At 38.5% G+C, this 27486-nt stretch overlaps 1 protein-coding gene across 1 annotated transcript in view; it reads right to left on the reverse strand.

The window, feature by feature from the left end:
• The window catches only part of LOC122802137 (centrosomal protein of 295 kDa-like), a 1720043-nt gene that overhangs the window by 367034 nt on the left and 1325523 nt on the right, over positions 1-27486 (reverse strand). Inside the window, exon 12 of the mRNA XM_044071818.1 lies at positions 6201-6388. Coding sequence (XP_043927753.1) covers positions 6201-6388 — 188 coding nt within the window. The remainder of the gene's footprint in view (positions 1-6200; positions 6389-27486) is intronic.

Genomic DNA, 27486 nt, shown 5'->3' on the forward strand with positions numbered 1-27486 from the left:
AAACCTTTTCCATTTGCTAATATATGACTTTCCAGTAGTAGGTTTTCTTGCATACATTAGTACTTGCTGCATGTCCTCAGTAAACAGGTCATTAAAGCAAATTAAGGCCTTATCATCCAGGAAGTCAGCTGAAATTGATTGGGGCCAGGGTGCATCAAACACACCTGATCTTCTAACAGTGCATCTGTTCTGGGAGGAAGGTTGTGGTAATTGCCCCTTGCCATTTCCACAAGAATGGAGAATCATTGCTGCCTGGGCCAGAAAGGGAGTCACCACAATGATCTTGGGGGACTCCTCTTCTGGATCTTCAGAAGTACCGTACCCAGGATATCAGTAGAAAGTGTGGAAAAAACATACAAGAACATTCCTAACAACGGAAAAGAAAACACATCTGTCTTCCAGGTTTTCTTGCAAGGAGTCTTGGGGAAGAATCTTGCTAGTTGATTATTTAGAAAGGAGGCAAATGGGTGTACTACATGAACTCCCCACAGATGGACCAAATTTTGGAAGACCTCCAATCTCGTTTGCATACGTGAGGGTCTGCCCTGTGCTGTACAGCTTGTCTGCCACAAAATATTGCTCTGATGGAATGAATGATGCCTGTAGAGTGAGACTGTGCTGTGAAGCTATATTCCAAGCTAACATGGCTAGTCTGCAAATGGGGTATGACCTGGATCACCCCACTTGTAGATGTACCACAACTGTGGTTTTGTTGGAAACTTTAAGAGGTCTTGGGGACCACAGCTGAATCAGAGAATTATGTGTCTTGATCAGGGCAAGCATCTCTTATACACATTCACCTTGCATTATTTATCTCTCCTGAAACTGCTCCCCAAGCAAAGTCTGACGTGTCTGAAATGACTGACTACTTTAGAAAGGAAGGGATAATGGGATACTCAAATTTAGGGATATGGGCCGTCTCCACCAAGCAATTTTTATACTGGCAAACCCAAGCACTGGGACTTGAAAATACAAGGAATGGTGATGCTGGGATCAAAGACAGTTCAAATACCACTTCATTTTTCTCATGTGGAGTTTTGCCAGGGTTATCATGAGAAACACAGATGGCATGAGACTCAAAGTCTTGAGGTATTCCCTCGCAGTGACCAAAGACAAAGTGAAAAACCTTAGAACTACATCTATATGGAGATCTACTTTTTCCGTGGAAGAAAAACTCTTTGAACTGAGGTGTTTATGTGACACCACATGAGGACAATACTGAGTGAAATCTAAAAGGACTTTTGAATGTTCTCTTGGAATCCCAGCTTGTGAAAGAGATCTTTTACCCAAGTGAGAGACTTGCAAAGATAAGCAAATCATTGAAATATGGAAAAAAATAAATTGGATACCATGCAGCAAGTTATAACTGGAGCTAGTCACTTTGTGAACACTCTTGGTGCAATGGATAGTCCAAAGAGTAAAGGAGAGAAATAATAAAGTGATCCAGACACAAACTTTAAGAAATGCCTGAACTATGTATGAAAAGGAATGTGATAAGCATAGTTTAAAAACAGTGTTACTGGGAAACTTAAATGAGGAAGAAGAGGTAACACATTGTGAAGTGACATTGTTTAGAAGTTAGCTACAATCACAAACAGGTCTACAAAGACAAATTCAGAACATTTCTCCAAGCGTCTTCTTTCTTTGGCACTAAAAACATCCTTGAAAACCTTTTCCAACTCACTCCCTGGAAAGCATACAATGAAGAACAGGTGGAAATAAACAGTCTGGTCGGGAAGATGATGAATATCCTGTCACGGCCATCTATAACCTTTTGGCTGCTCTTCAGTACCCATTTATCTGAAAGTATCTGTTGCCAAAGAAAAAGTGATGATTCACACCTTCTGGAAGGGAAAACGAACTGCCAGGATTGCAGGAGGGAACAAAGTCCCTTAAATAGTCAAACTGTTTAGATAGATTGTCCTTGGGTTTGGGGGGGGGGGGTCCTTAATTCTTTTTGGCAGTACGTTGTGATTATGCCAACATTGGATGAGGAGTTAGAGAATCCCTTAGAAAAATTGACAAAGGAGGGCAGAAAAACCTTAGATTCCCTGATTTAACTTACCCCATTCCTCACACTTTTTGATCACCTTTGGAGCAAAGGACCAAAAAGTGAATCTCTGTCCAAAAGAGAAAATCTCTTAATCACATCCTCTTGGGAGATTCTGAGAATGCAGCCAGGCAAACCTCCGCAAAAAGTATTTGTAGCCCTTGAAAACTTATCAAATGAGTCACACACAGTGAACAGACAGCAGTCACTAGTACAATAGAAGAAACTAAATAATTTAAATCAGATTTTTCCCTCACAAGAAGAAACTACTGACTAAACATTTCTCATACTTTCATAATTTGTCAGTAACGTGCCCGCTTGACAATTCAAAATTCTGAAAATCAAAGTTGCAGAAACATACACTAGTTACATGTATCCATCAACAATCTTCTCATCTTTATCAGAAAGTCAACGATTGGAATTAACTAGGACTGGAATTGTCTAAATGCGCAGCAGCAGTAGGACTAACTAAAGCTACAGCTGCTGGGTCAGGTTTGGGAAGAGTGTATAAAAGCTTAAAAATACTGAGGAACTTTATACATTCTATCTGCCTTTTTAGGAGCAGCAGGATGGCTATCGGGAAGATTACAGGCATTCACACACACATCCTCAAAAACAGACAGAAATGGAAGATTTGGTGAAGGTGCAGGACATTTCTTCTGTAACAGCTCATAAAACCTTCTGAGGGGGACTGAGAAACCTCAGATTGCACCCACTGAAATTATTGACACATTCTAGGAAAAGCATCAAACAGAAAATCAGAAACTGAGCCTTCCTCTCAGTCTGAATCAGAAAAAGAGGAGAAATTGTGCATCTGTCCCTTCATCTTCCTTGTCCAGATTCAGAATCTTGAATCTCTTCAGGGAAAAGGGTGTACTTCTTTTATCACAACATAAATAAGGATCAAAATACTGAATAAAACCCTGAACCAGACCCAGTAAACTACTTCGGTCTAAGGAAATCTGAGGATTAAATACACATTTAGTTTACTGTTTCGTTTTGACGGAAAACAAGGGGCCAACAGTGTTATGAATTGAAGCAGCAGCTTCTCCAGGGACGGGCACAACATTTTGACAAACAAAGGGAAATCCTCTCTGTTCCCTCTCCCAGGACTGACAAGAGTAGTTTTCCCTTGCCCACTGAGGGGATCCCAAAAAGCCAAGATAGGACATGGCTAACCCTTCGTACATAACAGCTGCTAGTGCTACACCAGAGGAATCTGGGGTAAGAGATGAGTGGCCTGAGGTACAACAAATTACCACAGCAGAGTCACCCACCTCTAACTGTGGCTAATTGCTAGCTTGATGTGGTGGAAAAGGCTGTTTGCTTCACTTTTTCTTTTTGTGGCTGGAAGAAGGACTGACCAAGGGCCAACAGTTTGTTCCATAACAAAGCCAAAAATTATGTCTCTTTTCTAGGGAACACAAGCAGCAAATGTTGGTAAATTATGAAACCCTTAAAAATTACTTTTTTTTCACACAAAAGCACAGTAAAAAAAAAAAAAACATTTTGCTAGCCCTCAAAAGTGAAATAAACACATTTTTCCACAGAAAAAAATGTTTAAATATTTTAAACTAGTTTTAAACAGAAAAGGAAAAGAGTGCTCTCACTTAAAAGTACAATACAGTCTCATGACAGTCCATTAAAACACAAACTCCTAGCTTTAAAAAATAATTTTCCCCAAAACTGAAACTATTAATAAACAAAAATAACTGAATGGAAGATTCCCCCAAAAGGAACTTATCAGTCCTGCAAAGAAATAGCGCAAGTTGAGCGTTGATCTACAAATGCATCAGAAAAGCTCATTTTCGGCAGCGGTAAAGTTCTGAAGCCTTGACGCCCAAATGTATGTTTTAGTCAGCTCTGCTCAACTTGCCTGATAGCTTGGGCGCATGGAAGGTGCCCTGAAACTATGGAAGTTGGCCGGTTGTTATATTCTAGGCAGGATATAATCCATATAGATAAGACTACTGCAGCAGTGATCAATATGATGATCATCATTAAAAAGCATTTTAAGTAAAGTAAAAGATCTAAACAAGAACTGGAATAATGTTTGTCTACACACAACAAAGAAAATTTAGGCAGTCCAGTGGTTTAATCTGCCAACAGTATTATACACGAGTCCCTCCCTCCTTTCCTCACATATGTTTTTAGTAAGCTGAGGAAAAGGAACTACCAAACTTATATGGGCAGAACAAAAATCTTGAGTGGCATGGAGCATTATAATTTTGCCAACATAAGTGTTGGAAACCAAGACTGTAAAACTGCATACTGCAAGGCTTAATGCTACAGAAGATGCCAGAGCCAAGCAACCACTCTAGAATGAAAGTCATCCTAATACAATAACTGGGAGGGATCAAAGGAGTATATAATTTATTAAAGGTCAGAAAGTTTGAGAGGAAAAAGGCAGAGGGTTGAGCCCCAATACACATAAGAATGGTTGATACAAGCAACAAAAGGTTTGCAAAGAATTAATGTACTGGGATGGATCAGTTAATGGCAAGGAGAAAAATACATGGAAAAGTGCACTGACTACTATACAGACAGAAATGCACAATAATGCACAAGACAAAGTATTTGAAAATGTACACAGTGCAGAGGGATGAATGAACAATGTGTGTTCACTTCCAGGAAGATAGGCAAAAACATCAGGATAAAAAGGTAAACATAAGCAATATAAAATTTTAAAAGTAGTATGTGGCACAGACAAAAAATAAGTTTAGAATTATTTGGGTAGAAGAATTAAATGAAACAGTTAAAAATGTATGTGGAAAAGTGTTACCATAGCCTCTGGAAAAACTACAACAGCGAAAAAAAATTTTTTTTTGGCTGGAAATGCCTCTAAGTAATGTTACTTTCCTGGCAAGAATCTAGAATATATCAGAGTATTATTCTATTTTTTGAGATATAAGTGACTTTATGCATAACTTTTGCAGTATCCAAATTTAAAGCAATTTAAGGGGAGAATACAGAACTTGTACAATGTCATTTGGCTGGAAAAGTGGCAATCACAGCATCTCTATGGATGATACATTTAGGTAAAAACAGAAGGATTAGTAAGGAGACACATTGGGCATGGATGGAGATATTATTTCTGCCTGTGAAGAAAGCAATCACCATAAAGTGGAAAAGAAAGGAACCATCAGCAGAAAAAGATGGCAAGCGAATTATGAGAGAGATAAAAATAAATGGAGCCTTCATCATCAAATGTCAAGATGTAAGGAAAAAAATGCTAAAATGGACGCCATGGACAGCAGGCAGAAGGGATAGCTGAATCATGAACAATAATTTTAATGTTATCATTTACGATACTCTGTTTTGTATTTACTTATTTTTTAAATTTTGATATACAATAAAATGTCACTTACAAACAGGTCCAGGCTATTAGAAAGTGCAATGTGTTCCACACTAATCATTTTTATATAACTAAAAGACTATGTTGTAATGTTGTTTGTGAACTGGCTGCATCAATAAAACTGTCAAAGTTAGATATAAAACAAAAAAGAAAAAAGGAAAACAAAGGTGGATTTCCGACTGGAGTTTGACAAATCCTGACGATGCACAACCTACTGACACAAGAAGTCTAACAGACATCATCACCAGCCAGCACAGCAAGCAGCAAATGTGCCTCATGTCCAGCTGAGGAATATCTGAAATAGGGTAATCTCTGGAGTATGGAAGTTTATTCAGAGGGCAAACTCAGAACAACAGGAATCTGAAAAGGATATGCTGTATCTCCCACAGCTAAGTAAATGAGGAATACATAGCTAAAATGGGGTATTGCTGTAAAAAAGGGTTATTGATCGAGCTCAAGGACATGACTGTCATGACTGCAACAGGGTGTATGCATATGCCACACTGCCAGTAGAACTGCTTAGTAATAATTTACTTAATGACCAAGTAGCAGGGACTTACAGCCACTGTTTCAGATACAACTGTGAAGTTTGTCTTCTGACACCCCTACTGTACATATACATTCTGTTGTCTGCTGTGAAAGTTGGCGGTGAGGACTGTCAGCCTTCTCCTGTGTGAATGGGTTGTCCATCACTATGAAGTGTGCCATCTCCCATTAGCAGTCCATAATCGTTCATTAACATAATGTCCTGGTTTTGGGAACAAAAATCAGCAAGTGTACATTTAATTATCTTACCTTGCTTTGATCTTTATTGTCCTGGGAACTAATTGTCGCATCTGATATCGGAGAATACACTGATGAAATATCGAAGTCCGCTTTTGGAGTCAAAGAATGAAAAAGATGAGAAGAACTGCTCTGAGAAAACTGTAACGGACAAAAATGTGAGTCTTCGAAGTCTGTAATAACAGTTCCTGACATGGGCACTGCAATAAAAAGGATACAGGTTCTTTCATTTAGAGCTCTCTTAACTAGCAATAACATTAGACATTTGACTGATTAAAATACAAGTTCATTCCATCTTTTAGTACCCTAGCTTATTTCATTTCACAGTTCTTTACCCTCAAAAAGATAACGACAGTTCCCCATTTATTAAGATGCAGATGGATACAGATTTTATGGCATGAGGTTCCAGAAGGAATCCCACTTAAGATAATTTTATTTATTAATTTTATTAATTCAGCACTTGTTAACCAGGTTAGAGCAGTGATCCAAACAGACCAATTCCAGGCTCAGCTTGAGCGTGATAAAAGAATACACCAGCAAACAACATTTCAATACACAAGATGAAACTATAAAACTTTTAATAATATTTTTCACACTAAAAACAGCATAAAAATAACGTGAGGTTAAGACACCCTTCTAGGAAGCATTTAAAATGAATAACGTAGCCTGAATGAAAAAGACAGTTTGAAGAAGAGTAGAGATGATAAAGGGAGGTCACTGGAGGAAGGTTGCAAAGGTTATATGGTAACTAAGTTAAGAGATGTAGGTTATAGCGGCAACTTTCTTTGTGTTTAATTTCAAGTCTTTTGGTTTTCTAATACCATGATGGGATGGACAACATTCCTAAGTCAAACTATGATTAAAGTTCATGAAATTAATATTGTTTCAGTCTTTGATGGCAGCCAAAAGTGCTCTTCACAGCACCTACAATGTGCCTAGACCGACTTCTCCTGCAATTCATACAGAGTTACAAGCATCGGTAGCATAGCTAAATAAGATTGTAAATTCTTTTTTATGATATCCACTGCTCCTACTATTACTGGAACTGTCTGGGAATCCTTCTCCCACATTGCCCTCATTTCTGCCTGGAAATACTGGTATTTTATGACTTTGTTTCTCTCTGTACATAAGATACTATAATCATTGCATGTTGCAATTTCAGTGATCAATGCTACTTTTGTCTTCTCTTTATGCACTACTACATAGGGTTTTCTCACATCTACTTTTTGAATTGTTAGTAATGGGTGATCCAATGTGATATAAACATCATTCTCTTTAATGCTTTGTGGCTCATGTTTCCAATGCTTCTCAGCTACTTCAATACTGTAATGTTTACACAATCTCCAATGCAACAGTCTTGCCACATTATTATGCATTTCAGTACACAGGCCCTCTGCCATTAGTGTAACACACCCAGCAAAAAGATGTGTGACTGTTTCTAGTTCTGTTTTACAGAACCTGCATTTGTCAGCTTCCCCCACATACTCAATGGACTTTGTAAATTATCATGTAAGTAGTCCACTGTCCTGGGCTGCCAATATTAACCTTTCATCTTCTGGTTTTATTTCACCTCTCCTTAACCATTCCTGTGTCAGATCCTGACTGACATGAGGTTGTTCCAGGAAATTTCTGTACTTGTAACTATATGCCTTTTCCATACTTCTTGCCTTTTCATCTGATCCCTCTTCCTTATATTCTTTTTTTTTTGCTTCTGCCTGATTTTTGTCTGCTTTTGGTTTGGTTTCCATTCCCACTTGAGGGAAGCAGGGAAGTCATCTTAGACTTGTTCTCTTCATGTTTCAAAGCTTTCGTTATGTTTGGACTTGATGACATCAGCAGATATGTATGCAGTCCTACGACTGCAAATCTATACGTGTAATCAGTTTTGAGGAGGTCTGTACCGCTTTCAGAACAAGGAATATATAATTTTGGTATACACTGATTTTCATACATCATTTGATAAGCATGAAGCATTTTTCTTGTTTTCCCGTCCAACTGATCCAATAAATTTTGGGGCTAGTCAAACACCCCAAAAATGTAAGTCAGAACAGGAACAGCAAATTGGTTTATAGCCTGGACTTGGTTCCCAGATGTCAGAGCTGTTTTCAGTGTTGATTTTAATCCTCTCAAATAATCCTTACTCAGTTTTGTTCGCATTTCTTTATGTTTTATTGTCAATCCTTCATCAATTCCCAAATATTTATACCCTCCCTCTTGTTCAAGTTACTTTATATCACATTCCTGCCCTAGAGTAATATTTTGTGTGTGCTGTAGCTTTCCTGCTTTAAATGCTACTTTTGCACATTTATCGAGACCAAATGACAATCTTATATCTGAGAAAGTTTTGACCACTTCCAGTTGTGATTTCAGCTCCTCATCTGATGAACTATACAGTTTTAAATCATCCACAAAAAGATGAGAAGTGTTTTCACTTTGTTGTTTTCTGGGAGCCACATTATAACCATGACCTAATCTGTTAAGTAGACAGCTTAAAAGGTTAAGGGTAAGTCAAAATAGTTAACACTGACAAAAGTCATCCTAGAATACCTCTTTTGAATTTTTATCCCTGGGATAAGAAATTGTCCTTTACTATGGCTTATCTGCAAAGTGGTCTGCCATGGTTTCATGGTCACTGTAATATAATTGATCAATGTAGGGTGTTATCTTATAAATCTGTAAACGCTCCTTTATCCATGAATGTGAGATGCTGTCAACAGCTTTTTTGTAATATATCCATGCTATACTTAGATTCTTCCGCCTTTTTGCAATTCTCCATTATGACTTTAACAACAATCCTTTGTTCCATTTCTTTTATTACCCTTTTGTTTTACTGCCATGACTGAATTTTCTTCTAAATAACTATAAACTCTGTCGACATCAATTCCAGTATATAGTTTATATAACATCGGAAAACAAAGTTATCAGTGTACAGTTTTTAGGATAGTTTGCAGCTTCACTCAAGTAGAAGTATAATTTTTCCTGTCATTAAAAACGTTGTTGTCCGTTTCGGAGTATGCATTTAAGCGGTTCTTACTCAGGGCTAAATCTTTGTGTAAAGATGTTAATACTTTTAGCCAGATGTTAGGTACTGCATCTGGGCCTGGGGTTTTCCAATTAGGAGCTTTTCTTAATTTTGTTTCAACTTCTCTAGCTGTTACTTCATCCCATTTCATATCCTGTACATCCGAACGTCTTAACTATTTCTTTTACTACTTCTATCCATTTAGCATCTTTATTATGTTCCCAAGGGGCTTCATAAATATTTCTCCAAAATTTGCCTGTTTATTCTTTTTTTTTGGGTGCTGTTTCTATTCCTTTTGCTTTGTTTCCCAATTCTCTACAAGATTTTTTTGGGTCATCAATGAATTGCTTATTTTGTACTTTTCCTTTATATTTACCTGCATATTTTTTTCTGTCTGTGCTGATATCTTTAGTTTATTATTTGCAATAGTGTACGACAGATCCTAGTCTGTTCTACTACTGCACCCTGCTTTTATCATGTCTGTCTTTCTAAGTATTTTTGTTGCTTTGTTCCCTCTTCTGTACTCTTAACAGTCACACTTCTTGTCTTAATTGCTTTATAGTTTTCTCTTCAATACTTACATGAATTCACTTGATTTCTTCCCTTCCTTTCCTTTACTGCCCTGTATTTTTGTGGTAAGACTTTATCTGTTATTAATTTAGTTGCACAGTAATATATCCTATTGACGTCTGTTATGTCACATGAATTTCTCCTGATACTCTCGATTACTCTGCTCATTCGTTTTATCAGTCTTCTAACATTTTGGGTCTTACTGACTTTCTGTAATTTATTTCTTTCATCAATCATGATATGTCTATTTCTGTTAAATCAAGGAACTCCTACCTTAGATCATTTTCTTCTGAACTGAGGGCACATTCTTTGTTTCCTGTGGGTATTCTACAGAAATTTCCAAAATTGCCACTGTTTCCAGTTCCTTCCCTTGCTGTGCACCTCTAACTGAACTCTTGTAATGGATTCCTACAGAAGGCTCCAGAGTATCTTCATGTGTCAATCAGATGCTTCCCATTCCACCTGTTTCTCCTTAATTTGGGGCCTCATTGTTCCTTCATACTGTGACATTACCAGAGTTGGATTTTCTACACCAAATCCTTCACTTTGCAGGTAACCCATAACTTCCGTTTTTATTTCTTTAACTTCTCCATTACTAATCCTCTTTTCTACTTCCCTTCTTTGTTTTCTTATTGTTTGTATTGTAAAATTTTCCACATCCAGCTGCCTTTGTCTGTATTTCTCCATCTTTGGTGCTGCTTTTTTCACACCGATTAGTTTTGCTTTCATCTTTCCATAAATAATGCACCACATTAAATTTAGTTTTCTTTCCCATGTCCATATTCCTTCTTTAGATGTCTCCCGCACCACTTGTTGCTCCTTACTTTGGGGGCTCATTGTTCCATCATGCTGTGACATAAAAAGAAGTTATGTACTCACCATAATGTTCCATCTGTGTTGTCCATTTTCATTTTTCCTCAGCTAATGGGTTCGGATCCAATCCTTGGATCTGATTCGGCTGTTGCTAAAGCTTGCGGCAACCTAAAACTCTCGAGCTCCTCCCTTACAAATAATGCAATAACCCCAAGTACTTTGGATCTTGTATCCTGACTTTGTCAGAAAGGAAATATATATATGTCTTGTGTACATATAAAGGAGGTGAAAGAAAAATACACATGTAGTCAAATACAGGAACATTTATATCTGGAGCTCAATATAAAGGACAGTGGTGTCCACTTAAAACTCATTCTTCCAAATGTTTGTAAAGGATGGGGATTGGTAGGTGGGGAGTTGAGGAAGAATGAAAATAGATAACACAGATGGAACATTATGGTGAGTATGTAACTTATTTATCTGATGTTGTCAATTTTCATTCTATCTTCAACTAATTGGACATAATCCCCAGCTACCTAAAATCCCAGGTAGACTCAAGAAAGGATATTCCTGAGCAAAGCTGAACCAAATCCAGTTTGCAATGAGTAACAAAGTAGCTGCTGCACATGACATCCATGGACATCCTGGAAAGAAAAACTTAAGACGTTGCCATGGATCTAGTTGAATTAGTTCGTACTGGCTGAGGTAATGTAACACCCAACTTTTTTTATATATAAAAGAAATACAATCAAATAGCCATCTGGTTAAAATTACTTTGGCAACTGGTTTTCCCAATTTCAAGTCTGCAAAGGAGACAAACTGGTATGTTTTCCTTATGTTTTTTGTTCTATGCAGGTAAAAATATAACTGTCTGTGAATGTCTAGTAAATGTAATGTATTCGTCTTTGTTAGTAAAACTGGGGAAGAAAAGTGGCAAATTAGTGGACTGATTGATACTCATTTCTGATATTACCTTGGAAAGGAAGGATGCATTGATTCGTAGTGCAGCTCAATCCTTGTAAAAAATCAAATATGGAGGTTTTGAAGACATGGCTTGAATTTCTGAAATTCGTCTAACAGAAGTAATGGCTACTAGAAAAATCATTTTCCAAGTAAGATATTTAAGGTCACACTTAGCTGGGGGTTCCAAAGTGGAATGAATATGTGTCTGCACCACCAGATGCAGGTCCCATGAGGGAGCAGGGTCTTTAAAAGGAGGCCTTAAAAGAAGACTGCCTCATAAAAATGCTTTGTATAACTTATGAGAGAGGCCACAGAGGAACCCTAAAACCCAATGTGAAAACTTGAAATAGCTGCTAACTGAACTTTAACGGTTGAAGAACGAGGGCCAAAAATTCAAGGATGTTATGTATCAGAGCTGAAAAAGGTTCAACATGATTTTGATGTTCCCAATACAAAAATCTTTTCCATTTGCTGGAATAGAGTTAATGTGCTGAAGGTTTATGAGAAGATAAAAGTATGTTGGGCAGGGGAAGAAAGCATTGGCTGGCTATTAATGGAATTGGAGAAGCCAGGCCGTCAGCCTGAGGTTTATGTCTGGATGGATCATGCCTGACGGGTGAGACAGGTTCTGGAGTTACATCCAGAACCCAAGGTCGATGAAGTAGGTGAGGCCAAAAGAAAGGGAACCAAATCTGTCGAGGCCAGTAAGGTGCAATGAGGATGACTTTGCTCTTCAACAAGGCAAAGAAAAACTACCAACAATGGTAGGTAAAACACCCAGAGTAAGAAGATATACCAACAATGGCATCAAAAACAATACTGAAAAATGGTAGCACAGAAAGGTCAACGAAAGCTAAACTATCTTTCAAAATATAAACTTTTGCTAAATTGTTATTGTAGATTTTTAATGTACTTCAATCTTTTTGATTTATTTTGCTTTGTTGTACTGCTGAGCCTCTTGGACACTCGTTCATTTGTTTTATTTAATATTCTGTTAATTTACTTTAATCTTGCAATTTTTTTTGCTAAGCTGTACTGTGGAGCTTTTGTCCCAGGCCTCTGCTAAAAAAGGGCTCTTGCTCAGTCAGACCATCCCAGTCAACAAATGTCACATAAATAAATAAATTAATATGGGAGGGAGGGAGAGAAACAGTAAAATACAAGTATCATCTCATGGCACTGGGAACTAACGTCGTGCAGCACGATGCTAGGACACTTCTATGAGCTAGGCTTGTAAAGGGTTCAGGGCCATTAGCCTAGTACACACCCATTAGTCTATGAACCAATAGTACATACAAACATACATACAAATATTTCAAGCACGGGCATTAAAGCCCTTCTAGCTTGCCAATATGCCAAAACACTTGTTCCCATAATAAATGCCCATGCTGTTCTTAAAAGTATCTAAACTAGCACTTGCTTTAATGTAATTTGGTAGTCTGTTCCAAGCATCAGCTACTCTGTCAGAGAACCAATTAGTACACTTCTCATTCCTATAGAATCTTCTACATAGGTTATCTGACGATTCTCTAGTACTTTTTGATAACCCCAAACATTCCCAGAGGTAGTTGTCCCTAAATGCCCTACATACCTGAATAAGATCTCTTAAATATCTGTGAGAGACACTGTACAAGTTCAGATATTTTAGTCTTTCATAATAACTTTAATTTTCACATCCATGGATGCCCTTAGTATACTTCTGCTGTACTCTTTCCAGTTTACTCATGCTTGTTTTCCTATAGGATTTCCATATTGTTATTCCATACTCAAGTTTGGGTCTAATGCAACTAACAAATAATGACTTCATTATGTTCGATTTCCTAGACTATATAAATCTTTTTGTACAACCTATAGTTCTATAACTATCATTAGCCAATTGGTTGATCTGATAGCTGAATCTACCCATATACCCAGGTCCTTAAATGAGTCTACAGTTTCAGTGTGTGCTGTATTAAATATTCACCTTTCAGTTTATGTTTCCCAAATCTCATTGCTTAGTTTTTGATGTATTTATCAACATATTATTCTCCTGTGCCAAAATGGTCAATTTAGTCAAATTATTTTGCAGACATGCCTTATCTAACACTTGTAATCAGTTTACCCAATTTCAAGTTGTCAGCATATAGACTCTAGAACACCTCAGATGAAAAAGTAAGGTCTGAAAGATACAATCTAAACAAGTAAGGGCCTAGTATTGAGCCCTGTGGGACACCTTGACTGTAACTAAGGATTTCACCTGCCCAGTTAGTGTGTGATACTTACAAGTCCTATTTGTAAGCCATGCAGCTATCCATCTTATCAACAGTACATCAATACCTAGTTCTACTAATTTATTGATCAGTGTTTTGTGCATGACCCTGTCAAATGCCGAAGTTAAATCTATATAAATCACATCACAGCACAATTTTTCATTCATAGCTGTTATTATATTGTTATAGAACATCATGTTACAGGTGGTAATATATCTATTTTCAACATATGCATGCTGATATATGGTTTCAAGTCCCAACCTATCCAGTTCTGACAATAACTTATCCAGTATTGCCTTCTCCATTATTTTCCACAACATGAAAGTTGACTTAAGGGTCTATATGATTCTGGGTTTGTCCTACTCCCCTTTTCCTTAAAGACAGGTTTAATAAATGCATGTCTCCAATCTTGAGGAATCTCCCCATATTTATATGACCTAGTGAATAACAGATGTAATGGCAGTGTAAGTTCTTGCTTAAGTGTTCTCAGACCACCGTTACTTATTCCGTCTCCTCCCTGTGCTTTGTTTGGATCCAGTTTGTAAAGTTCTTTTTCAATATAATCTAATTTGATTCCAGTATCTGGGGTTATCTGAATGTCACTAGGACAACTTACCACCCCTTTTGTGGAGCCAAACTGTTTTGCATAAGATTTTGTAAATATATCTATAATCTGATGTGTCTGAAAATAAATTTTAGAATCTGCACACAGTTTATCAATTTGTGTATCTTTACTCCTTCCACATCTTATGTATCTATAAAAAGGTTTCCTATTATGCTCAATATCTTTATATAAATTTTCTTCAAAATGTTCTTGACCTTGTCTAACACTATGCTTAATCTGTTTGTCCAGCTCGTTTATTTCAGTTTTCAAAGTTGTAGTTCACACTCTCTTCCATTTCTTATATTTTTTGTCTCTCACCTTAATCAGGTATCTTGTTCTTATGGAAATATACCCCCCCTGATGTTGAAACATTTTTTTTTACTTTTTGCACTCAATTTCTCTTTCAAAACTTCCCACATTCCATCTGCAGTTTTTTCCACTGAACACCTCACTCCAGTTAGTTTTATATATTAACTGTTTTGCTTCCCTATCTGTAATTAACCTTCTGTGCATTGGCTTAGATTTCAGTCTGGCAGAATTATCTACCAACAAATTAACCTTTATGACCCCCATGATCACTACACATCAATAGTGATAAAACTTGACTTTAAGTTACAGTAATATCTTTGGGAACACAAACAATATCTAGTATATCCCATCCCCTGGTAGGTTTTTTTACAATTTGAAGCATTTGTTATTCCTGAATATACTCTGTGACCAATTTCTTTACTAACATTGTTGAATCAATATTATTCCAGTCTGTTTCTGGTAAATTTAAGTCCCCAGCTAATATTATTCTTCCCTCCCGTGTTTCATGTATGAAATGTATGAATTCCTCTAGATCATCTGCACTTGACTTTTGTGGTCTGGACACTCCAACAATTGTTATATGTTCCAGGGTTGTCTTTATTGTCACAGTTACACAGTCTATAGTATTGGTGTTATCATTGAACATGTAATAATCACAAGTCTCAGCTATCTTTAATCCATATCATAATACCTCCACCTGATTTTTTGTTAGAATGTCTGTTACAGTAAAAACATTTATACCCTGACAGAACTGGTTTCCAGTCATTGCTCTTTAACCATGTTTCGCAAACTATAACAACATCAATCTTGTGGGAACGTAGCAAATTTTCTAATACAAAAACTTTATTATTAATGCTCCTAGAATTAACAACCATCAGAGATGCATCAAATGTTGCTATCTGTGAACTGTTACATTTTTGACCTGGCAAAAATGCTGGCTAGTGCTTGTCAAATATTGCAAAATATCTGCTGCAAAAATTATCTTCCCTGATCTAGACAAATGCACACCATCTTGTCCGAACACGTGTGTCCAAGAGAAGGCTTAGATGCTCTACTCATTTCCATTTTTTAAAACAGGACATTTTTTCCATGTAGGTGTTTATCGAAAAAATATTTTCGTTCACAGTGACCTGACTATCCTTTCTATAGCTGATTTGTGAAAAATATGTCCTAACACCAGTACAAGCTATACTATCTAGGAGGGCTGTCAGTTCCCGACTAACAGTCAGAGAATCTTTGTTGGTGACATCATTTGTACCAACATGAATAAAAACAGATCCATACTTCCTTTCATTAAGGCGTTCCAAGGCTTGTTTCACATCTTCTATTATTGCTCCTGGCAAGCATAACACTACTCGATATTCATTATCATCTCTGCAAATATAAGTATCAGTTCCTCTAATAACAATCTCCAATTACAAGAATATCTTTGCTGACCGTCTCTGAAGAATCTTCAGCTTCTAATACAGTCATTTCTGCTCTATCAATTATTACGAAGGATAGCTCTTCATCACTATTAGTCTTATTAATTCCACTGATTTCATTGCATATTAAATTCTTATCCAGCTGGCATTATAAATCCACAGCTTGAGCCATGTAGTCAACATCTGTCTTTCTCTTCTTTTTTCTTACAGCGAATGTTTTTCAATCCTTCCACGTTCAGTTTTGATTTCTTCCTTTTCAACTGCCCCTTGCCTCTTTTTTTCTACCTTTTCCATTGGAAAGGTGATGCCTTTTTCTGTAGACTGAGGGTTTTCTGAAAGACAGATATCTTCATTCCCCGTCAACAGTGTGTTACATAACAAAGCAGAATCCTTTTTACTACGTATTCTCTTTCCTTTACAGTCATTAGTCAGTTTATTTTTCTTCCTTGTTATTTGTTGAGAACTTCTTCATTTCTTTGTTTCCTTCTAAACAAACAATCTTCAGATTGCTGAGTACTTGCATCCACAATTCCATAGTTCTCAGGGGCCTCATCATATTTCATAGGAGTTGAATGTTCTTTACAGAAAAATGATACATCATTTCCTAACTGTGTTCTATTTGTTCTATGCCTAACATTATTTAGTTCATCAATCCAGTCATTAATATACGATACAACAGTTCTCCAAGCCATGCCAATTGCACATGTGCATCAAGTCGAGATTTGCTTCTAACAATGGTACGCAAATCATCCAGCTTTTGGCACGAGGAACAAGGATCACCAGTGTTATCAGCTGTTACCTTTAAATATGCATAGCATTTATTACACTGTACAAGATACTTGTGCATCAGCAAATCGTTAATTGCATGCTCATTTAAGGAATCCATATTCAGCTTTAACTGAATAAAATATTGCAAAGGAAAAAAAAAATTACACAAAGTCAGTAGCAAAGAATTCAAAGGAACTTAAATCAACTTCTATGACAAAAATTACACCAGCAATATCCAACTAAATAAAATACAATAAAGTTGTTCTGACCACACAAGTTCTACCAGCCAGACAGAAGTTGTAAACTATAGCTCGCAGTCGCACCTCCTTTTAACAGTAAAAATAAATAAAACTTCTCTTACCAGTCAACTCCACAATAAATCACAAACCAAGACAGGATTGTACTGATATGCTCAGAATAGTAGAAGAAAAACTAAAATAACTACAAGAAATGCTCGAGAGTAAAGGGATCAGAGTTTGAAGCTAATGGCAGCAAATGAGATCTGAGGTATGTTAGGTTGTCAGGGCATTATGGGTAAAGGCAGGAGTTCAGGAATTTATCCAAAGGTCTGGTAAATGCAGCTGACTCGGATCTGAGTCTTGGATCTGAACCCATTAGTTGAAGAATGAATGAAAAGGACATCAGATTGTATATTAAACCACATTTTTTAATTCTTTTAATGTCTCAAGTTAATAGTAATAATATTAAGTGTCCTTCATGGTCTCCAATTATTTATGGTTTTTGTCCCTGATTTGTTGAGAGCTATGATTGCTTCCTTTCATTTTCATTAGAGGTCATTTTTGCTACAGCAAACTTAGGAATGTTTGAATGACAAGATTGAAAACAATACTGAGTTAATATAGTGCTGAGTTAATTATCCTTTTCAAAGTTAACAACTGTAGTTGAGTGTGGAGGTGCAAGAAGACTGACTCCTGTTATTAACAGGTGTCACTTGGGCTGAGATGGTTTGTGTTGCATTCACAGATTTTAATATTCTAGCTAGAATTATTCTGTGATGTTAATCTGCCTCTCCCAACTCACTGACTTTTCTCAACAAAACACCATCTTCAATATAGAAATGTGACAAAACACCAGAAGAAACATGCTCTTGTAAAGAAAATACAATATGGGGGGGGGGGGGGGGATCAAATACTGACAAAAAATAAGAAGAGTAAGATGAAAATATTGTCTTTGTGACATTCGGAGTTTGATTAAAGAGAAAGTCAACAAGATAAATAAACGGAATGTGAGTTGTTCCTTTTTTGTTTATGAAAAGTAAGCTTGAATGCCTTACTTTTGTTCAAACTCCAGACTAAACTTTATCTGAGGTGTGATGCTGGAAATCTGTGATTGATAAGGCACATTAAAATTTTGTTGTTTAAGAGCCATTTTTTTAACGGCTCTAGTTGGAATAAGTGATCTAAATTACTCTGCCATGCTTAGTAGTGTTCATGCTGTAACAGATGAGACAAATGTAGGAAAGAAAGGCAAACGGAAATAAGTTCAGACAGAAAACAAAAATGAATAATTACTAAATGACACTTTTTTGTATGCGACTGTGTATTTGGGTGGAGTTCTTTAAGTCAATTTAATCAATGCACAACATAATCAATAAAGGTACGATATGATGCTATAAAAAAAGTTATGCACTTACCATAACATTCCATCTGTGTTGTCCATTTTCATTCTTCCTCAACTGTTGGGTTCAGATCCATTCCTTGGGTCCGACACGGCTGTTAATAAAGCTCGTGGCCACCAAAAAGTTCTCAAGCTCCTCCCTTACCATAGTGCACCAAACCCTAACATACCTCAGATCTGGTTTGCAGTTTTACATAAAGTAGCAGCCTTACATAAAGTAGAAATTACTACTATAAATTTCCTAGCAGAATAAGCCATATCTGGAGCTCAACATTAAGGACATGGGTGTCCATATAATCTCTCTTTCTTCAAGAAATCCACTGTGAAAAGGGGTGAGGGTTGGTGGGCAGGAAGTTGGAGGAGGAATGAAAATGGACATCACAGATAGAACATTATGATAAGTACATAACTTTTTTTATCCGATGATGTCAATTTTCATTTTATCCTCAACTGTTGGGACAAAGTCCCTAGCTACCTAAAATCCTGGGTGAACTCTAAAGAAGGATATTCCTGAGCACAACTGAGCCAAAGGCTGCTCTTCCCCTCAAGACTAGATACAGTTTGTAATGAGTGACAAAGGTACGAGGATCGGCCCTAGTCGCAGCCGCCCATATACCGTCCATGGAAGGTCTAGATGAAAACACTAAAGAAGTTGCCATGGACCTAGTTGAGTGGGGTCTTAAAAGTTCTGGTAAGGTTAGACCCAACTTGTTGTAGATAAATGATATGCAATCTGTCAGCCATCTGGCTAATGTTACCTTTGCAACTGGTTTCCCCAATTTAGCATCTGCAAAGGACACAAATAATTGATCTGTCTTTCTAAATTCTTTCGTTTGATTTAAGTAAAAACATAATTGCCTGGGAACATCTAATAAATGCAACATATATTCACCTTTGTTTGCAAACTTAGGAAAGAAAACTGGCAAATGAATGGACTGATTAATATTAGATTCTGACACCACCTTAGGAAGGAAAGAAGCATTGGTACACAATGTGACTCTATCCTTATGATCGATCAAGTAGAGAGGTTTAGAGTACAATGCTTGAAGTTCTGAAATTCTTCTAGTAAAGGTAATGGCCTCCAGAAAGATAGTTTTCCAGGTCAGGAACTTAAGATAGCATTTAGCTGCTGGTTTAAAGGGAGAATGAATTAAAGCCTGCAGTACCAAGTACAAATCCCATGGTGGAGCAGGATCTTTATATGGGGGTCTCAGAAGGAGTGTGCTTTACAAAGTTTAGATAAAGCCACAGAAGAATTCTCAAATCCAATATGAAAATTAGAGACTGCTGCTAACTGAACTTTAATCATTAAGTAGCTAGCACCCTCATTAAAAATTGTTGCCAAAAATTCTAGTACACTTTGTACAGGAGCTGAGATGGGGTCTTTACTTGTGTACAGTTTTCTTGTAGAAGGTTTATGGGAAGATAAAAGTATATGATTAACGGGGGAAGAGAGCATCTGTTGCCTGGCTATTAACAGAATTGGAGAAACCATGCTGTTAGCTTGAGGTATGAGATATCAAGATGAATCATGCCTGTTGGGTGAGATGAGGTCTGGAATTGGATCTGGAATCCAAGGTGGGTAAAGAAAATGAAACCAAAGGAAGGGGAACCAAAACTGTCGAGGCCAGTAAACTGCAACGAGGATGACTTTGTTCTTCAGTTTGGCAGCTTTCTGTACAAACTTTGGAATTAAGGGAATTGGCAGGTAAGCATAAGGGAGATGGTGGGGGGGGGGGGGAATCGTGGAGTAGAGCATCCCTTGGTGATTCCCCCAGAGTGGGGAATAGGGAAAAGTAGCTGCTGCATTTTTTTGTTTAGGGGAGAAGCAAAAAGATCACAGCAATGCTGGCTCCACTGACAGAAAATCATTTCTGTCACTTTTAAGTTAAGAGACCACTTGTGAGGTAGAAGAATTGACCTGCTCAATTTGTCTATTACATTGGACTTCCAAGAATGTGCATGGTTATGAAAAAGCATTTGGATGAGATTGCCAATTGCCACACACTGAGGACTTCTCGGCACAAGGGATAAGAGCTGGTTCCTCCTTGTTTGTTGATGTACCAAACTACTAACATACTGTCTGTCTGGATCGCAAACGTCCTGAAAGGGGGAGAGTCTTGGAATGCCTGCAATGCTAAGAGCACTGCTGTCATTTGCAGAACATTGCTATGGGTGTTGGCCTCTTTGGGGGACCAAGTGCCTTGGACGGTTTCCAAAAGAAGTGCCTACCCCCCCAAACTGAGAAGCATCTGTGGTCACTATGGACTTGGGATAAGGGAGAATGAAACAATGGCCTTGTAGAACTTGCCTGATCGAATCCACAGCTAAAGGTATTTTTTGCATATCTGAGTGATTCTTACTTGTGCTGACATATGCTGATAAACACTCAACCACTGAGTTGCTAGCATCCAATGAAGAATTCTTATATGAAATCTCGCTAGAGGAACTAAAATGATGGCTGCGGACATTGATCCCAAAGTTTGCAGAATCAAATAAGCTGAAATCTTGGTACTGCAAATTATTTTCCTGATTTGGAATCTGATGGTCTGTACTCGAATGAGGAAGAGAAGCTGTCACTGACACTATGTTGAACACTGCTTCTATGAATTCCAAAGTTTGAGTCGGATGTAACTGAGACTTGTAACTTTATGGTTATCCCCAGATGAGAACAAGTATGGAGTACCTGGTCTCTTGCTCTTATTAGTAGATTCCTAGTTGGGGCAATAATGAGCCATTTTTGTCTAGATATGGAAACACTCTGAATCCCTGCAGTCTCAAGTGAGCTGCTACCACTGCCATACATTTGATGAACACCCTGGAGGCTGTGGTGTGGCCACAGGGCAGTGCTCTGAACAGATAGTGACTGGCTCCCAGCCATAAGAGTAAATACCTTCTGGACTGTCTGTTCATTTTTATGTGATAGACCTTCAGGATGCCTACACTCAAACATATCCAGTTGTCCTTGCCCAGGAAGGGTAGACTGGATCTAATCATGACAATCCAACACTTTGTACATTGAACTGACTTGAATTTCAAGTCGCTTAGATCCAAACTTGGTCTCCAGTCACCTGTCTTCTTTGGCAGTAAAAAGAATCTTGAGTATGTTCCAGATTCTACCTGGTCTGGTGGGACCTCTTGGATGACTCTCTTTTTTTGCAGCTTTTGTACTTCTAGTGCTGCTGCTCTCCTCTGACTGGATGGAACATCGGGAGTTTTGCAAACAGTTGGAGGTGAAAGGGAATTATATAACCTTTGGAAATAATCCTCTGCACCCAAGAATCTATTGTTAAATCTACCCAGGTTCTCTCATGCAGGGATATTAGACCACCTTTTAGAACCACTGACAGGGATAGGGTCCATCAGAGAAAGAATCTCTGGACCCTTGGTTTTGCATGCCTCCTCTGCCATATGGGCATTGTCCACTTGAGTTCCCCCCCGTGTCTCTAGGGGAGCTATCTTCTATGTGTGTCCTGGAAAGGACCCAGAGACTTTCTGAACCACATTTTCCATTCACCTCATTGATTCCTAGAAAAGGATCTTTGAGGGGTCGAAAAATGTGCTCCCACTGCAGAGAGGGTCTTTCCATCTTTTTCACATGTGGAGAGTGCATCTTTCACTTTTGGGTCAAATAACAAACTGCTGTCAAAGGGTGCATTAACGAACAAGGACTTGAAAGGCTCCGCAAAAATCACTTAACTGCATCCAGGCATGCCTCCTAATGGATATGCATAAACCCACTGCCCTTGAGGCACCTTCGGCTGCATGCGAGATAAGCTTCATGGACAAATTTGAAATAGATTGGAGGGTAGCCAACTGAGAGGCCACGAGAAGATTGAGCCTCAGCAGTAATGTTCCCAGAAAGGGATCTGGAAAGTTCCTTGATCAAGTCCCTTTATGGTACGGTAAGATGTGCCAAATAGTTAAGTGACCTACAGGCAAAACTCACTGATGCATATACACACTTCCCAAATCTGCCCATTGTCCTAGACTCTCTTTTAGGGGAATGGACAAACTTTCTTCAGCAAGTTCCTTCTTGGAGGCCACCACCACAACCACAGAATCCACGGGTACCCCTTACTCCAAAATTCCTTCCTGATAGGTGGAGCCAGAATCCAATCTGGCTTCTTAGGGACTGGCTCAACTGAGTCAGGTTCCCTCCACACCCACCTACAGATCAAATCAATGAGCTCAATGGTGGGCAAAGTAACTCCAGAGGGTAGATTGGCCAGCTCCAAATGCTTCCAGAAATACTGATTCCTCTGGCCAAGGGTTGCTGGAGGACAGACCACCTCTCTACTTAAGGATCTCAAAAATGTCTCCAAATGAGACATTTTCTGGAAGTGATTGTGGGGACGATTCTCCTTCATCGAAATCCGTATCCTCAGTGACGGACTCTTGTGGAGAGTCTAAGTACCTCCTTTTGCACTTCCTCTTCCTAGGGACTTCCTAAGTGGGATGCTCTGGTGAAGTGTCAGAAGAGATCATAAAGCCCTTCTGGGTGATCTGGGGGCCTTAAACTGGCTGTCCTTGTGGCGTAGAATGATATGGCTCAAAGCGCACAAACATTTGGTAACCAGACTGGAAATTCAAGGGGGTTGGATCCATCTGCCCTGTCGGAGAAGAAAACACTACCATGAAGGCAGATCACTCCAAGTTCAAGGAAGATAATGGCTCTGAGAAGCAGGCTTCTGGAATGTTGCCTCCCTCTCCCCCAAAAGCAATCTCCCTAAAGAGGAAGTCAGAGTTGAGTTATCCAATGCCGAAGCTCAGAGGGGCAGAGACGGCTTTGAAAACCACGGAGTTGACTCCAATGCCTCGAACCTGACAAGGCAGTTTTGGCTCAGAGAGTCATCCAAATCTGAAGATGTTGGAGCTGGTACACTCAGAGAAAGCTGCAAATCCAAAGATAAAGGTATCTTCAAATATGATTCAGATAGACACAGAAGGTTTGGATCCAGGGACTCAAACATCTTGTCAGATCAGAGAAGCAGCAGCTAATGGTGGTGTGGTAGATGGATGGGCTTCCTGACCCAAGAGAGTAAGACCCGGAAGAACACCCATTTGTATCTGCGCCGAGAGGAATCTTCTAATCATTGCATCCACATATTCCTCAATCAAACTCCTGGAAGAATGAGATAAGACAAGGGACGGTGACCTGGAACAGCGTCTCTCCAAACAGGGAGAGGGAACCCTGGAATGTACCGAGTCCAATACTGGTGACTATTTTGCCCTAGGTAGGTTCTTAAGATTCAAAGAACATGGATCCATTGATTTTTTTTTCATCAGATCTGAAGGAGAGTGGATTTGAAATGGTTTCAGATCTGGCCTTGGCTTTTTCCTTGGGGGCTCTGAAGTTAGAGTCGAGGTAGAGGGTCTAGGAAACTTAGTCAGAGACTCCTTAGTTTTAGTCTTGGGGGACTGAGCCCCAGAAATGGCTTCACCGTAGGTTGACAGATGCAATCCCTTTAATATTAACTTACTCTTCCTGTCTGCTATTGCCCTGCGATTGAAGTTCTTACAAATTGAGCAAAACTCTTGGAGATGCTGTGGGCCCAAACAATAAGCACAAAGCAAGGGCATATGAAAAGGGAAATGTGTGTCCACATCTTTGACATTTTTTAAAACTGGAAGGCCCTTTATCAAACATACTGGAAACAAACAGAAAGGAAAGGAAACTTTGTTTTTTTTTTTTTTTTGAAGAGAGAAAAAAGCGAAAAAAAGAATACCAGTAATGAATGGTATGAAAGACTACACTAATGTGTAACAATAGCAGAAAAAAGGGCTAGAAGAATTACCAATGATGGTAGAAAAGTATTACACTAAATGTAAAGGGTAAGAGAGTAATAGAACAATGAGATTTACAAAAGAATAAGGGAAACTTTAATAAAAACACACATCTTAGAAAACTCGACTGTGCTGACCAAGTCTTTTCACGAAAACTGGCAAATGAGATCTAGAGGTACGTTAGGGGTTGATGCATTGAGGGTAATAGAGTTTGATAGCTTTTTGGTGGCCATGAGCTTTACAAACAGCCGAATTGGATCAAATCTGAACCCAACAGTTGAGGACAGAATGAAAATTGACATCATTAGATTGAAGGTTACTGGTTCAGGACAAAGAACTAAGGATATGCACAATATAACTGAAACGAATGTCATACATAAATTTAAACTTGTTAAGAGAACTCTCAAACTAAAGAAAATATAGTTGTGTAAGTAAACCTAACCATAACAACAGATGTTTGAATGATCATTGCTGCAGAAGGATCAGCTATATGGGTTACACCATGCATAGGATTTAACAGCCAGCCAGCTTCCAAAGCTTCAGACCCCCTTCCAAATGCCCAAACTGTCAAGTCAGCTGTGCTGACTAAATAGAGCTTTCATGCCAGAAGATAAAGGACGCTTAGCCATGAAAAGACAATGTTAGGGATAGCAAAATTAAATGGACAAATCCTGGCATAAACACCACCAAAAAAAAAAAAAAATTAGATTGAGGGAGGGAGCCAGCCACTGCAGCAGTGATCTTTCGAGCATCTACTTTTATGGCAAGTTTACTTATACAACTGTACTATGTACATCATATTCATCACTACTGTAGCAGCCTTAGCTATGTGGGTAGACTATCCTAACTATATTTGGGAACAGAAAGGAAGAGAGTCCAGGAGTTCCTGGAGGATGGTCCTAGCCAAGTCTGTTCTGGATCTAGAGAAGGAATCAAGCTTAAACTGCTTTGTAAAAGTATGCACAGATGACAAATTTACAGCTTCTACAATACTACCAGAATTCAAATCATTCCAAAAAGCCATGGAAGAAGCCGAGGAACTGGAAGCGTTGGCCATGACCATGCACGGAAGAACTGATGCGGTGAGTATAGCAAAAGATAATAACCTTAGACAACCATTTGGAAATAGTCTGTTTTGACACAGGTTGTCCCTTCTAATCTCCACAACAAATGAACGGATGCTTCAAAGACCTGAAAGATTTAGTTCTGTCAAGACAGTACTGAAGTTGTCTGTGGACATCCAAGATATGGGACTATCTACTCTCCCTCATTTTTAGGTTAAGGAAAGAAAATGGGAAAATGGATAGTTTGGCTTAGACAGAACTCCTAATACTGCTTTAGGTATAAAAGGATTAATTATCAAGGAAACCCTGTCAGTTTGGGAAATGAGATAGGGATGATTCACCAGAAGAGCTTGTAAGTCAGAAACCCTTCTTGCATAGATCGCAGCAATCAAAAGAACTGTTTTCCATGTTAAGGACCTCAAGAAAACCAGGTTAGCTGGTTCAGAAAGAAGAGGTGTTAGTTTCTCCAACACAAAATGAAGATACCAAGGAGGGGGCATAGAGTTTCTTAAAAGTCTCTTATGCAAAATCCGTCTCAAATTTTTTTTTTACATGAGACTGCACTGAAAGAGGAAATATCCATGGGCAGACATGCTAAAATGGACAATAAATGAACCATGATGGAGGAATAAGAAAGGCCATAGGATAGTAACTCACACACATACTGCAAAACCAGAGAGAAACTAGCCCTAAATAGGTACTGTTTATGGTGTTGGAACCAACTAGAAAACCTTTTTCCATTTGTTAATATATAATTTTCTAGTAGCAGACTTTTTTCCCCCATTAGTACCTGCTGCACATCCTCAGTAAACAGGTGCTTAAAAGGAATTAAGACCCATCTTCCCAAGGGGCAGGTACAACACTCTGGAAATGCAGGAAAATGTTCCCTGTGCCCTCTCCCCCATGACCAACAAAAGTAACTCTCCCTTGCTCACTGAGGGGACCCCAACAGCTGCAGAGGATGTGGCTAACTCCAGGGTCCATAGTGGCTGTAGGTGCTACACCAGAGGGACCCAGGGTAAAAAAATGAGTGGTCTGAGATACAACAAATGGCCAAAGCAGAATTACCCACCAGTGGCTGATGCAAACTACTAGCTTGCAATGGGGCTAAAGGCGGTCTGTTTAATGTTTTTCTTTTTGTGGCTGGAAGAAGGACCAACTGTGGGACCTGTCATCTGTTCCATGGTCAAGCCACAAATGGTGCCTCTTTCCATAGGAAGACAAGCAGCAAATGCTAGTAAACACTACCAGTCTACAAAAGTTACTTTTTTGACAGAAAAACACAGTAAAAAGCACTTTAAAACACTATGCCAGGTGCAGAAAATTAAAATAAACACAATTTATCCACACAAAAATGTTTTCGGTTACTTTACATCACTTTTAAACTGACAGGAAACGCAAGCACTCCATTTAAAAGTACATTTCAGTCTCATGACAATCTGTTAAAACACAACACTCCTAAGCTTTAAAATAACTTTCCATAAGAGGAAAGTGATAAAACAGCAACACAAATAAGAAAAATGGAAGTTTTTTCAAAGGGAACTCATCTACCCATAGAGGAACAGTACAAGTTGACCGCCAATTCTCAAAAGCCTCAGAGCAGCATACTTTCTAGTGTCAGTAAAGCTAAGGGGGGGGGGGTGCTTTGCACCCAAACTAGTCTTAGTCAGCTCACTCAAATGCCTGTTAGTTTGGGCGCGAGAAAGGGGGAAGTTGGATGGCTGTTATATTCTTGGCAGAATATAACCCACATAGCCAAGGCTACTGGAGCATTGATCAACATGATTAACATTTAGAAAAACTTAGAAGACTGACATGCTATGGAGTTAGCATAAAGGGGGGAAAAAACAGCTCTACTGGCAAACTATATTGCCTCAAAGAGAATGCTTGTGGAACACTCCTGTTTGACAGGACCTAATCACATAGCTTATTTGAGTTTAAAGTTATTCTATACTAGATGGATCAGTGAGGTTAACACTGGGGTAATTTTACAGAAGGTTAAAGATTTTTCACCAAAACACAAAGAATACACATAGTATAGTGGTTTGTGTTCCTTTGATAGTATACGTCTCATAGGATACTTGTCT

Source organism: Protopterus annectens, chromosome 5.part0 (assembly GCF_019279795.1).
Source record: "Protopterus annectens isolate FY-2018-M chromosome 5.part0, PAN1.0, whole genome shotgun sequence".
Taxonomy (NCBI): Eukaryota; Metazoa; Chordata; order Ceratodontiformes; family Protopteridae; genus Protopterus; species Protopterus annectens.